General features: G+C 36.5%; 1 protein-coding gene across 1 annotated transcript in view; it reads right to left on the bottom strand.

Annotated features, from left to right (window-relative positions):
* The window catches only part of LOC149768505 (protochlorophyllide-dependent translocon component 52, chloroplastic-like), a 28,148-nt gene extending 20,978 nt beyond the window's left edge, over positions 1 to 7,170 (bottom strand). Inside the window, exons 1-2 of the mRNA XM_089929183.1 lie at positions 6,517 to 7,170; positions 6,130 to 6,317 (exon numbers count right to left, since the gene is read on the bottom strand). Of these exons, the coding sequence (XP_089785309.1) occupies positions 6,130 to 6,317; positions 6,517 to 7,155 (827 nt within the window). The 5' untranslated portion in view covers positions 7,156 to 7,170. The remainder of the gene's footprint in view (positions 1 to 6,129; positions 6,318 to 6,516) is intronic.
* Positions 7,171 to 15,117: the final 7,947 nt, after the last annotated feature.

Below are 15,117 nucleotides of genomic sequence, written 5' to 3'. Positions count from 1 at the left end.
CTCCCTCTTGTGCCGTCCCTAATATACCCTACACCGAATAGTTGGGTCAAATAGTGCCGGGTACTACCACTAGCCTCCCCATTGGCACCATCCCTATGATGAGCAATATAGAAATGTTAAAATGTTCACTTCAAACTCTCCCTGTTTAAGTGTATTTTATTACGGATTTTATCTCTTCCAAAGGAATGTTCATATTAGTCTCACAAATGTGCCAAATATATTATGCTTGTTTTGCTTTTCCTAAAGATTGGAGTATTTGCCTTTACTTAGATTTTACTTCCCTTGAATAATTGTTCATTTTCTTTTCTTTATCTCCCTCTTTTTGTTATTCTCAAGTAATTTACATGAAAGAGCAGAATAAAGAATTAATCTAATATGCTGCATATAAATGTATATCATGCAAACAGCATTTTCATTATGCCCAATGATTCATAGCTCATCACAAGTTATTTTGAATTAGAGATTTGAGGCATAAACTTGTGTATTTCATGGTTATGCATTATATAGGAAAAAGTAAACTTCAATTTAATCACACCATGAAACAATCATCACTAGCATGAGAATGAAGCATGATATCAAGATGATCAGCAATTAAAGGTTTAATCATGCTACCATATAATTTCAGACTATTAATTTTGCTCAACTAACTCACAAGAGAAGAGTTTAGATTACCAGTGCATTTAGCATTCTTCAAGCCAAATACCTTTTAGATTCTTTACACCCTTGGCTGAAGAAAATCTTCCTTTTTTTTTTGTTTCCAAGGGAATGTTTATTGTATCTTTCATCGAGATGTCCTTCAAGTTGAAATTTCTTGCTCACAAATCCTGTATCATTAGCAAAATCTCTTTCTTTTCTTGAAGGCAATTCATTAGGTTCTCTAGGATACAAAAACATTCATACAACATATCTCTTAACTAGATGACTCAACATGAGACATGACAATAATTGAATTTGAGTCACTTTACTCAAGAGATTGCCTAAATATAAGCAAGCACAAGTCATTTGAACTGAAGAGATAACTTTATTAAATAATATGGTTCAAGGACACCCATGTGAGGCAATAAGAAGATTTATCAAAGTCAAACCAATTTCTTATTTTCAAAAGCAATTTAGCTTAGATTCTATTTGCTTAAGATAATTATCAATAAGATATACCAGTTAAGTTTTAATCAAATTATCTTAAATAGTTGTTTCTATCAAAATTCAGATTGTTACATAGAATCAAAGTGATAAACTATATTCTCAATAAAAGATCTAGTTTTAATAAGAATAATATAAATTGATCTTTCTACAACTAGTATCTTTTCATTGAATATTCTATATGCATTTCTTAAAGAGTAATATCCAAAGAAATACTTGTTTTATCAGATTTGGCATATATTTCATTCTTGAGAACATAATATGTATAACTGAAAAACATGAAGGTATGCAACATTTGATTTTCTGTTTTTCATGAGTTCACATGGGGTTTTCTTTAAAAATAGATTTAATAGAAATCTTATAATATGACAAGCTGTGATGATAGTTGCTATCACAAAGCATTGTCCTTACACAACAAAGGTTCTATATATATTTTTTTTTTATATTTTTATAACCCCTATATGCAATAGTGTTCTTGGTGTAAGCACAATTGTATTCAATACCATTTTATCAACAAATTGGTTTTCAAAGCTGTGCCATGAATTTTCACAGTTTGCAAACCTTTTTCATTTGAAACCTTTTGTAAGTTTGTGCCAAAACGGAAAATATTTCAATTTAAGTGCCAAGAATAAAACCAACATTAGCTTTGAGAAATCATCCATAATTACAAAATTAGAGAGCCTATCTCCTAGGTTCACAATCCTAGAGATCCAAATAAGTTCTTATGGAGAATTTCCAACGGCTAAAAGGTGGAAACAATGTTTTCAAATTTAGAAATGATTCTAGTTTATTTTTCTAGATGACATACATAGCAAACTTTGACCTTGCGAAAATTAATCTAAGTGAACCAATGACAAGGTCTTTTGAGATTAAGTCCATACTAGTATGAGTTGATTTTATATGCCAAAAGTGGTTTCTTTAATCTTGGTATTCATAGTGCATATATTTAAAGGCATACCAAGTATACATTCTCATGTCTATGATCAATAAGATAATACCATTGATAAAAACTCTCAATCAAGCATATAGAGAATTCATAGAGTTATTCTTAATAAATTGATTAATCATTTAGCAACTTATCCGGCAGTAAGTAAGGCATACTATAAAATGAAGTGATTTGATTATATTTTTTTTTTAAAATAATACCTATATCACAAAATTGATTAATACCTCCAATTTATGTTTTAATTAGATACTAAGGCAAAGAGAATGATGAGATGCAAGGATTACTAATTTCATTATTCTTTTCATTTCAATTATTTTTCTAAAGTATATTTTAAGTTTCATTCTTTAATATATGTCTAGAGCACCCAATTTCTAAATTAGCATCTTTTGTTAGAGCCTTGAGTGCTAGACACACCTACAGAAAATATTCAGATTTTCAACTTAGGAACCCAAGCTTTTTTGGGTCCTTGTAGGTTAGCTATTATTGTTCCTTTTGGAACCCATATTTTCTTAATGGCTATTTTGTCCATAGGCTTGCAGATTTTAGGATTATAAGGAATGTATTTCTGCATACTCTTATTAAATTTAACAAACATCGATTTAATATAAGTAGATGATGGATTTTTAATTTTCTATTTTTGTTCATTAGGTTCATCAGATAAATTAGAATCCGTTTTAGGATAGATAGTGGAGGATTTAACACATATATCATTAAGGAATTTTTGTGTGTACCAAGATTGATATCCTAATCCAGCCTTTTCAAATTCAGCTCTTTGATTATTTATCATTAAGTTCAGTTTTTCAGAGCTGATAGTAAATTTTTCAACTATAGGCTTAAATTTGTTAACTTCTTTAGTTAGCCTTTCATTGTCTTCTGAAAGTAATTTATTATTTTTCTGAGTTATATCATAGCTTTCAGCAAGAGATAGATTTTTCTGATTTAGCTTTTTATTCTTTAAACTAAGCTTCTTATATTCTAAGTATAAATCAGAAAAAGCATCATGAAGTTCATCAAATGTAAAATCAGATTGAGCTTCAGTATGTACTTGATTTTTGAATGAGAAATCACTTTGTGTTCGAGTACATACCTCATCTTCATGTGCTACAAAGCATAGATTTTCAGTTTCAGTTTGATGCTCTTCTTCTTCGGAACTAGTTTCAAATTCACTAGAAACGTTAGTGCATTCATATTTAACTTCAAGCATATTCCATATTTTCTTAGCAGTTATGCAAAAAGATATGCTATTAAGTTCACTATCATCCAATGCACAATATAGAATATTCATGGCTTTTGCATTTTGCTGAGCCATTTTCTTATCATGATTAGCATTTGTATGTAGCCCATTGACTATGATACTCCATAAATCGTAGTCGTGTGCTTGAATGAAAATGCGCATGCGTGCTTTCCAATATGTGTAGTTTATACCATCAAATAGTGGAGGTCTATCAATTAATTGTCCCTCACTCATAGAACATCCCACTTGGGTTGTCATGATCTTTAACTCTTGATTGTGAGATCAATGAGTACTATTAGAGCACCTTGCTCTGATACCACTTGTTGCCCAAGGTGACAATCCAAGAGGGGGGGTGAATTGGTTTCTTCTCAATTTTGGTGTTTTAAAAGCTTTCTTAATTAAGTGCGGTGGTTGCTTTCTTAGATTATTTGAATGAGTTAAACTAGAACAAAGATGGAAGATAATGCAAGAATAAATGTAAACACAAGCACAACACAAACACAACAATATATAGTGGTTCGGTGCTCTCCTTAGCACCTACGTCCACTCCCCAAGCGACCCCTTGGGAATTCACTATAATCTCGCGGATTACAGTTGGATTGTTTTCCGGGCTCACAATCCAAAAACCTTTGTTGGTTTTACGGGCTCACCAACGAACCTATACACTTTGGTTTTCCGGGTTCACCAAAAACCTTTGTTGGTTTTGCGGGCTCACCAACGAACCTTTACCCTTTGGTTTTCCGGGTTCACCAAAAATCTTTGTTGGTTTTGCGGGTTCACCAACGAACCTTTACCCTTTGGTTTTCCGGGTTCACCAAAAACCTTTGTTGGTTTTACGGGCTCACCAACGAACCTTTACACTTTGGTTTTCCGGGTTCACCAAAAACCTTTGTTGGTTTTACGGGTTTACCAACGAACCTTTACAAATAGTTCGACAAACAAAAAGAGAAATTCAAACTCCTAAATGAGCAAATGAAACAATATTAACCACAAAGAAGAGTTAGAAAATATTTATCGCTTTGAAGTGGCTTCTCTCTTCTTTGTCAAGGATGCTTCACTCTTCAAGGGAGGATGGAGCTCTTGATGCCTCTTTGAATCTGCTCAATCCCTTTCTTTGATTCTTGAATGAAGCTCTTGATGAAGAAGATTAGGGCACTTTTATTTTCTTGTGTACTCTTTGATATTCCTTGCAAAAGTTATTCTATCTGATGAATAGTGCCCCTTTAAATAGCTTCCCACATCCTTTGGACAAGCCCCAATGGTTAGATTTGAAAAACTAGCCGTTACTGACCTTGAGAAGGACAAAAAGTACATCTGCAGAACTAGCCGTTATGCTTCAGCCCGTGTTTGGGTCGGCTCAACCTGTCCTTGGGTCGACCCAACTTTCACTTGGGTCGACTCAAACATTCCTTGGGTCGACCCTCTCAGAAAACACAGAAACTTGAATTTCAGCCTTCCTTCCCATGGGTCGACCCAACCATTCTTTGGGTCGACTCAAAGTTCACTTGGGTCGACTCAACTTCTTCTTGGGTCGACCCTCTCAGTAATTCCAGAGAACCATTTTCTGTCTGCCTTTCTGTCTTGCCTTTGGGTCAACCCTCTCAGAGTTTGGGTCGACTCAAGCTTGGGTCGACTCAACCACTGTTTGGGTCGACCCTCTCAGTAAATCCAGAGAACATATTTCTTTCATGTTTTGATGTTCTTGAAGTTTGGGTCGACTCATGCTTACCTTGGGTCGACCCAACTCACTGTTCATCTGTGCCAATTTTGCAGAAGTGTGCCAAATGACTTCTTGATGTGCCGGGGTCAACCCAATCATCCTTTGGGTCGACTCAATCTACACTTTGCTGCATCTCAAGGTTAGATTCATTCAAATGAACAAAGCCATGTATCTATTATCAATTCAAACAAATATACTGAGAGTAATGAACTTATAAATGAAGTATCAATTTAACTTATAATATACTCTAGATAATTGCTTGTTAATCATCAAAATAACACTATCATCCTCACTTGGGTACCCCCACCTCTTGGCTATCTCAAAGTAAATTTCGACGGCAGCAGGTCAGCGGATGGCGTGACTGGAGGGGTTAGCTTTGTGATCAGAGACCACTGTGGTAGGATGCTTGCTGCAGGTGGGTGCCGGACATCTGGGCTTACTGTTGTTGGGGCAGAGCTGCGGGCTGCTTGGGAGGGGTTATCCTATGCCAGGAAGGTGCTTGGTGTGGAGCGGGTGCACCTTGAGGGGGACTCAGCAGTGGTGATTGACTGGATTCGGAGGGTGGACAGGTATGGTGATGGTTACCCCCTTATCCTGGAGACACGGAGGATGGCTCAGTCGATGGGCGGCTTTCAGGCAAATCATGTGTTTAGGGAGGCGAATAGGGCTGCAGACTGGGTCGCCTCCTATGTCGCCCGGTACTCCGAGGATTTTTTGTGAACGTCCGGAGCAGATGTTCCTTTTGCTTTGTTGTCTTTACTTTTTCGTGATCTAGATGGGTGTACTCAGGTTAGACTTATATGGATGAGTAGCCGCTTTTACCAAAAAAAAGAGAGCAGTATATATGTATGCATGTATGTATATACACACATATATATACGTATGTATATACATATATATGGATATAGACATATGTGTGTGTGTGTAATAGCTATATATATATGTGTGTGTGTAAATATCTATATATATAAGCGATAAAATTATACAGAAAGAGAGGTAAAACCCTGCTAATATTTTCAAGCTTCTAAAGACATTGAACCGTCAATTTTGAACTACAGAGCTAAAGTTAATACAGAGAACGGGATTTACCCATATGGAAGATCTCTCGTCCCCATTGGAGACGTGTACGATGGGTCATCCAACTCTGGAATGTAAGGAGGTTTTTGCTTCATCAAAATATCCTTGTATTCGGGATCAGTGCTTGGCCAAAACCACACAATCTTATTCTGTTCAACACTGGGATAAACAGCTGCACATGCCTTATTGAACGTATGAACCTGCAGAGTCGTACAAACTCGATAAAACTAAAGCAAACATCTAATGCACAATTATTTCTTTAAAACCACAAAAAAAAACTTAGATAAAAGATGTGATTATTTCTACATTGATCATTTCATTCTATTCAAATTGTTTCACCAAGAAATTGGAGAAGTAAAGCGAGAAAAGATTTGATACAGATAGTATGGGAAGCGTTACCGGAGGGCCGTTTGGAGGCGCCTGGGGGATGTACTTGCAGCTGCCGGTGCCGTCGAAGCACCATCCATGGTAGACGCACTGGAGGCGGCCCCAGGGGTCGACGCGGCCCTCGGAGAGCGGGGCGAGGCGGTGGGGGCACCGGTCGTCGAAAACCTGCCACCGGCCCTCGTGCCGGTCCCACCAGATCACCACGTCGAGGCCCATCACCGTCTTGGCGTTGGGGGCCCGCTTGTCGAGGTCGCAGACCGGGGCGAGCGGGTACCAGTGGGCGAACCAGTTGAATTTCTCGCCGCCGGTGCGGGCCTCGGCGCCGGGGAGACCGGTGATGGTTGTGGCAGGGGAGGAGGAGAGCTGGGCATTGAGTCTGGTGGTTTTGGTTGGAGAGAAGATGCGGTGATGGGTTTTTATGGAGTGGTGGCGGTGGAAAGGAAGAGAAGGGAGGGGGTGTGGGGGTTTGGAGGGGAGGGCTGAGAGGTGGAAGGAATGGGAGGAGGGGAGGGAGATGAGAGCTTCCATGGGAGTGATGTGGGTATGTGATGGAAGAACGGAGAAGGGAAGTGTCGTGGCAGCGATGAGATGGGAGGGATAGAGGGAATTGGTAGGGGGTAGTTGGTAGTTGGCATTGCCGACGTCACTCATTTTAATAATAATTATCATTTTTTTCTCTATTATCCATTGGATTGACCTGATCGCTGTGTTTGTAATTAAATTTAAATAAATTTAAATCTTTGACCTATTAAAAATATCGAGGAGTATACGAGGACGATATAAAAATATGTTTAATTTTATATCAGTTATTCGTTGGATAAATTTTGAATAATTAAAAAATTTAAATAATACTTTTTTGGCTAGGTGAGATTATGTACTATAACATTATAATCTGATTATACAATTTTTTGCGATTTTGAAAGACAAAATATATTTTTTCTGAGAAATTTCACATACTTTGCATGTAATTAGTAATGATTGCAATATTCAATAATAACCGTAAAATAATAACAAAAACATCACCAATCCATAACTAAGGCCATCTTATTTTTGAATTCATGTTAGATCATGTAGAGAGAGAGAGAGAGAGAGAGATTCTATATTAGTTCTCACCACTAGAGATCCATTTTCTAACAAATTTATTAACTTGCCATGTAGATATACAAAGACTATCAGGAAAAATAGCATTTTTTTGACCATACTGTTATAGGTCACTAGTTTCTCATCACCAGCAAAAATTCCAGCCCATCAAATTTGAGGCAATGTTTCCCCCTGTCATGAAGCTTTAATATTTGAAAACCCATGTTACAAAATATTTCATCCATGTTTTCATCAAAAATAAAATATATTTTATCTATAAGATGTCCAAAAATTTTGACTTGGAAATTGTTTTATTAAAATCCTTAAACTATACAAAAATGACAATCTTTAATCTATGATTTCAAAATAACCCTAATAAATCACTCTATGAAAGATCTAAACAAGTCATATAATAATTCTTATTAAATTTCTTTCTTGAAAGACTTAAAATATGCTGGGCTCCTATGAAAAAGATGATTTTTAAATTGTTGGACTCTGAGTATAAAAAGCAAATGTTAGACTGTTTTAGACAAAATGATTCTAATATTGCTCGATTTTTGAGAATAAGATAACGAAGAATGAAGATTTTGTAGAAAATATCCACATATACTAACCTATGAACCTATAGACGAGAGAAAGTATAAAATAAAAGATGAAGGTGGCCACCAAGGTGGTAGCACGGTTGGAATAGGGCTAAGATTCTACCGGTGTGATTCAGGTTCGAAACGCGCGAGCGTCGATTAAATGTGGAGACCGGATGCTTCCCACTTGTTTTGCCCAGTGGAGTCCCCATCTGATCCGCCGGTACTGAGGTGGCGCTGGGGTGACGTACTCACATGTGAGGTAACTCACGGGTCGGAGAGGGTATAAGTAAGGATGGCCATCCCGTCTACCCGCATTGAACATTCTCTAGTGGAAGGAGGGCCTAGTGGAGGCTGCTACGCTGGTGAGATTTCCTCTCCCCCCCTCTCCTATTCTAAAGCTAAAAAAAAAGAAAAAAAATGAAGGTAAGATATAATATATTAAAAATTAGTTAAAAATCAATTACTTATAATTTAAATTTTAACTAGAGTATTTTAAATTTAATTATTTTATTATATATATATATGTATATATATATGTATATGTATATATATGTATATATATATATGTATATGTATATGTATATATATGTATATATATATGTATATGTATATATATGTATATGTATATATATGTATATGTATAAATATGTATATGTATATATATGTGTATATATATATATATATGTATATGTATATATATGTATATATATGTATATGTATATATATGTATATATATGTATATGTATATATATGTATATATATGTGTAAAACAGATAATAATAAAATTGTAACCCACCCAGCTCACTGTACCCAGGATAGCCCATCTTCAAGCAAGCTTCCCAAGACCGACCGTTATAAACATTATAAACCCCAATTTCTAAGAAAACGATCGATTTCAAGCCCCCCCTCTAATATATTATTTGTGTTACATAATAACAGGAATAATAATAGTAGTTGTTATAACAAGTTATTTAGCACTATAATGGTTTGTTATAATGTAAATAATAATAGCGATTATCTCGCGGCTGCCTCCATTCCCAAGTTCCATTGCTTGGAGCGCATCCGCGCGACCGGAGAGGTCGGTAGATCTCGTCCCAAACCCTAATAAATCCTCAAATTTTTTGCTTGCTTTTTTCTACTAAGAGCCTTTCTAGCCTCTGGTCTCAAAACTCTAATAAATCTACTAAGAACACTTGCGAGTTGTGAGGCCGTCATCTTTGGAGCTCATCGGGTTAGAGTTTTTAATTAAAAAAATTAAATTTTTTTATCTCCTAAATTTTAGTTATTTTATTTTTTAAAAATATTTGTTTTTTTTAAACATACTCTTCTGAAAGAGGACATTGATTTTCGAAAAAATACAGTAATTATGAAATATTATATATCTTCAAAACCATCGTATCTCTTTGATATTCCGCATAGAGAATATAAATTTTTTTTTGGAATTAATTCAAAAATAATTCGATCTACCTCTCATTCATCAGTGCTCTTTCTCCTTTCAATTTTTTTTTTAGATTTCTTCCACTTTCTTATTTTTTTGAGGCATCTAAAGGAGTTAATTGGGTCAAGCCTCCCGAGCAATCGTGCTCATTAGAGAAGAATCAGATTGAGTCGGATTGTTATACCATGAGGACGAGATCGCCGTAGACCCGTACGTAAGGAGCGAATCACGTGTGTATATCACATGCCTCGATCCAAACGAGCTCTTTTCTATCTTATAATTTTATTCTAATAAATTATTTTTTTAATAATATTTCTATAAAATAAAATTTCAGCAATTTTTAGGTAAAATATTTCTAACATATCCTTCTCAAAGGCCAGATGTATGAGGTCGATGATGATATCTTCACTAAAGATCGGATTTAGACTAGAGGAAATCGGGCGATGGCATTCTCTGGACACCAATGGCTCGAGGAATTTTGGACACACTTTTTGGCTTCTTTTTTTTTTTTTTTTTTTTTTTTGGTGTAAACGGCAATTTCATATAACTCTAACGTGAGTACACCTTGCCATATCAGAAGAAAGCAAAAAATACAGTAGGGGCGGGAGCTCTACCGTGGAAGTCCAACAGATCTCCCTTGAATGCCGTGCAATGTAAGAGGCGACCCAGTCTGCCACACTGTTCGCCTCCCGAAAAATATGTACTGCCTCAAAATCGTCCATCTCCAAAGCCATCCTGCGGGTCTCACGAATGAGAGGATGTCCATCACCATATCTGTCCGCACCCTGAATCCAATCGATCACTATAGAGGAATCCCCCTCGAGGTGCACCCGCCTAGCACCAAGCACCCGCCTCGTGTAGGATACGCCCTCCCAAGCTGCCCGTAGCTCAGCTCCCACTATTGTGAGCCGAGGCGTACATCGGCCACCCGCGACAACTAGGCGTCCAAGATGATCTCTGATGACGAATCCAACCCCGCCGGACCTCCCCTCTAATACTACACTACCATCAAAACTCACCTTGAGATAACCAGGGGGTGGGGGTGAAAGAGTAGATGCCCTACAAGCCAATCACAATATGTATTGCGAAGGGTTTTTCTTTTGATTTGTCCAAATCATGTACATGACATTTAAATATGAATAAAGGCGTTATGTTTTATCATATGCTGTTGATTATATTTATGATAAACTCCTTAGATTAGGGCAATGGTTTTAAGACTATGATGAGATCATACTAGTGAGACTTAAAATCCTAAAATCCTAATCTTAAATATCCCCAGTCATTGGTACATTGAGTCGGGGATCAATGATTACCGGAAAGACTGGCATGTCTTATGTATGCTCGATGCAGAGGATGATTGATCTCACAATCATTTGTGTGGAGACACTAATACAAAGATATGGGTGCTCATTAGAAGAATGAGTTCACTGAATTGACCTACAAAGAGAAATCTTATGAAGTCTTACTTACATGTCAAAAGATGATTCTCTTAGTGGGAGTTGTGCAACTGATCCTTTGACCTGAGATCACCATGGTATCTTGTGCACATGAACCTATGTTTTGGTTTACACTCATTCATGACAATAAGTTATGTACGAGGTCTTCTGGATATGGTGGATTGTGTACGAAGATTATGAGTAGATCAACAAGGAATTAATCACTTCTAGTAAGAGAAGATAGCATCCTATTTATTCTAATCATATGATAATTCAGGAAGCCTTTGATCAAAGCAGAATGAAAATTAGAAAGAGTTTCTAATGTTTCATTATTTGAATTATCATTAAAAGATTGAGAAAAATATGAATATGAAATTGAGTTTGACATATATTCATACTCATATACATATTTGGGATGCAGTTTGATTAAAGGATTGAATTGCATGGTAACTTGCCACTGAAGGGTATTTTTGGTATTTCCACCAAATTCTATATTTTCCGGGTAGACATGACACGTTGCTAGACGTCAATCTTGTCTTATAGGTTTGATCGAATTAAAGAGTTTAATTCGATCACCAATTAGAAAGGATTCTAATTGTTAAGTTCGGGTTCGCGCAGTTTGGACTTAAATCGATTAGAAGAGTTCTAATCAAGTTGGGTCAACTCGCACTCACACCTATTGCTGGCTAAGTATGGAACCCAATGGGTCACACACAAGAAAACTTATCAAGGGTCTAATTGGATTAGATCATGTTTGCAAGATAAACATCCTAGCAGGTGTTGCAAACCTTAGCTCCTGATTCGAACTGGATTCGAATCTGATTCGAATTGGATTCGAATCTGATTCTTAATTGATCTAATTTGATTAGATCATATTCTAATATGGGTTAGCCAAGAGTTGGCTCCTAATTGGCTTGGTTTGAGTCTAATTGGATTAGATTTGATAAATCATTCATTTTTGACCGTTGGATCAACATTTGGATGAAGAGATGGATCAAATGGATGGCACCATGAATTGGAGCCATTGGATTTTCATCATAGGATGATGGGAGATCATGATGACGTGATGGATATCATTGGGAGGCGTGGAGATGAAAAATAGGTGAAGGAAAGAGAGAGAATACGTGAAGATTAAATGGATAAGGATGAACCATTTATTTGATCTTATCCATTCTCTCTCTTCTCTCTTCATCACGCCTAAGGGATATATGGCGCCTTCTTTCATGGCCTTTGGATCATCATCAACCCTTGATGAATGGATAAGGTTGGTTCCTATTTTTCTTGCGTGAGAAGAAGTGAAAAAAGGGAAGAGTACGGCGCATTTTCATGAAGAGGTGCTTAGGGAATCAAGCGCCACATCATAAGCGCTTGATCTTATCATAACCACTTTTGATACGCCTCTCCCTATTTTTGTGGCGCCTTCTCTCCTCTTATCACGCCCCATCTGAAGGATGTGTGGATGGGATGCATCCTTTGGTGATGCATCCCCACGCCATCTATAAATAGGAATGCTCCCGGTGTTTTCTAATCATCGGAAATCAATCCAACTCTCTCTCTCTCATATCCCTTCTTTCTTACATTAGTTTCTTTCTTTCTAACATTGCTTCTAGTGTGTCCTAAGCCAAGACAAGGTGGTCTTCCTTAGGACAAAAGGATTAGAAGTGATTTTAGAAGGCTAAAGAAAAATAGAAAGGAAGGAAAGCAAGCCATTAGAGTTCTTTAAAAGAATTCTGCATTAAAGGATCAAAAGTCTTTGGAGCTAAAGTCTTGATCAAGTTTTCGTGTGGATCACCATTGGAGGGCGGACACTTGGACGCCTCGTGGAGATTGTACACTTTGGATTAGCGTTTGAGGTATTCTACTAATTCTGCATTTATTTTATATTATTTGATTGTAATCATTAAGGTGATCTAGGCTTAAAAGGGTTTCATGCAAAGGGACTTTATTAAGAAAATTTTTAAAATTCCTAGCTTCCGCTGCCCATTATAACATGCTAGAACCCTTCAGTGGTATTAGAGCTATCCTTAATTGGTTCAATCAAATAATAATGCATGATGTATGATTATTAATTTACTATGAGATAGTAATGTCATATGCTTAATGAAATGCTGAAATATATGATTCATATATGATATGATATGTAATAAAATGTCATGATATGAAATTTTCCATATGAAAATATGTTGAAGCATGTTAATTAGTTGCTTATGATTTATACATGCTATGAGATAGCTATGATGCATGATAGCTTATTTTAGATATGTTAAATATATGTTACAATTAAAGAATGTGCTAGAGACTAGTAAGCCCTCAATAAAAATTATATTAAGTCATAGTGTTAAAAAATTTTGAGCTAACCCATTCTAGAACAATTAATCTAATTGGTGTCTAAGGAAAGCACTAAAGGTGGTTACTTAATTAGGACCTTACTCTTTGAGTAAGGGGAGCCTCCCACCTGCTTACCTGGCCAATTGTTTGATTGTCTATTATGGATAAGCTTAATATTGATATAACACTATTGATAGCCTTCCTTCATGCCTCGATATTATTATGTCAAGATCCATGCTAGTTTGTTGTGCTAACACAAAACTTGCAATGGGGACTGATGTTATACTGTCTTGGTGCATTAAGATGCTTATGGCATATTTTAATATATTGCCTTGTTGTGCAACCACAAGGGCAATATTATTCGAATATGACTATATGGAAATGAAGGGTTTGACTTAACTAAAATATTATTGTTTGTTGTGCTAACACAAGGCAATAAGTATTTTAAGAGGATAAGATAAAGTTGAGAATTGCATGAGATGCAATTGGAAAGAGTTTCCTACCTTTGAACTCATAAGAGTTTGTTGTGTAAACACAAGGCTTTTTATGATGAATTAGGATCTCAACCCTACTAAGAAAAATTATATTTTCACGTTTATCATAGGAGAGGGCTGTGATATTCGATAAAAATAGTAGGAGACAAATTAGATTAAAGTCCTTATCTAGTTGCAAACATGTCATCATGATTGGTCTGCTTATATTAGTTATGTTCTTGCATATGTAGAATTATTAAATGGCTTCACTTTCACTAAGAGGCATCTTAGATGCCAACAAGTTGACCGGACCAAATTATGTGGACTGGTTGAGGAATTTAAAGATAGTACTCACTCAGGAGAAAATTTTCTATATACTTGAAACCCCTGATCTTGGAGATCTAGGGGATGATGCTACAGAAGAGGAGGTTGCCACACATAAGATGTGGAAAAATGACAGTTTGACTGTCAAATGTATCATACTTGCCTCTATGAGTAATGAATTACAGAGGCAACATGAAGGCATGGACACTCAATCCATACTTCTCAATCTAAAAGAGTTGTATGGAGAACAAAGCAGGACTGCTAGGTATGAGATATCTAAGCAGTTGTTCCGTGCTAGAATGAATAAAGGAACTCCAGTGCAAAACCATGTTCTTATGGTTATAGACTTAATCACTAGATTAAGTCAATTAGGTTTTGCTATGGATAGTGAGCTCAGTCAGGATTTGATCCTGCAATCACTGCCTGATTCATTCTCTCAGTTTGTTGTGAACTTTCACATGAACAAGCTGAACACCTCCCTGCCCGAGCTGTTAAATATGCTCAAAACAGCTGAAGGCCATATTAAGAAGGATAAAGGTCCACTCCTTCTTATAGATGGCACCTCTAAGAGAAAATCGGGCAATAAGGGTTCTAAGAAACGATTGAACCCTAAGAGTAGCATCAAAAAGAAAAAAGGAAAGAAAAACTCCGGATCAAGTACCTGTTTTCATTGCGGCAAAGCTGGCCACTGGAAAAGGAATTGCAAGAGTTTTCTTGCAAGTATGAAGACCGATGCAAGAGTTGCATCAAAAGGTATGTTTATGTTACATGCCAACTTGTCATTAAGTTCTTCAAATTCAAATTCATGGCTATTGGATACCGGCTGTGGTTTTCACATTTGCAAATCTTTGCATGGACTACAGAAAATTAAAATTTTGAAGAAAGGTGACTTCGAGCTGTATGGCGCTGGAGGAGAGTCCATCCAGGCTGAAGCTGTTGGAACCTACAAC

Source organism: Phoenix dactylifera, chromosome 1 (assembly GCF_051530095.1).
Source record: "Phoenix dactylifera cultivar Ajwa chromosome 1, Ajwa_hap1_PhDact_Kaust_v1.1, whole genome shotgun sequence".
NCBI classification, from domain to species: Eukaryota; Viridiplantae; Streptophyta; class Magnoliopsida; order Arecales; family Arecaceae; genus Phoenix; species Phoenix dactylifera.
This window is presented reverse-complemented; position numbering and strand designations above follow the sequence as displayed.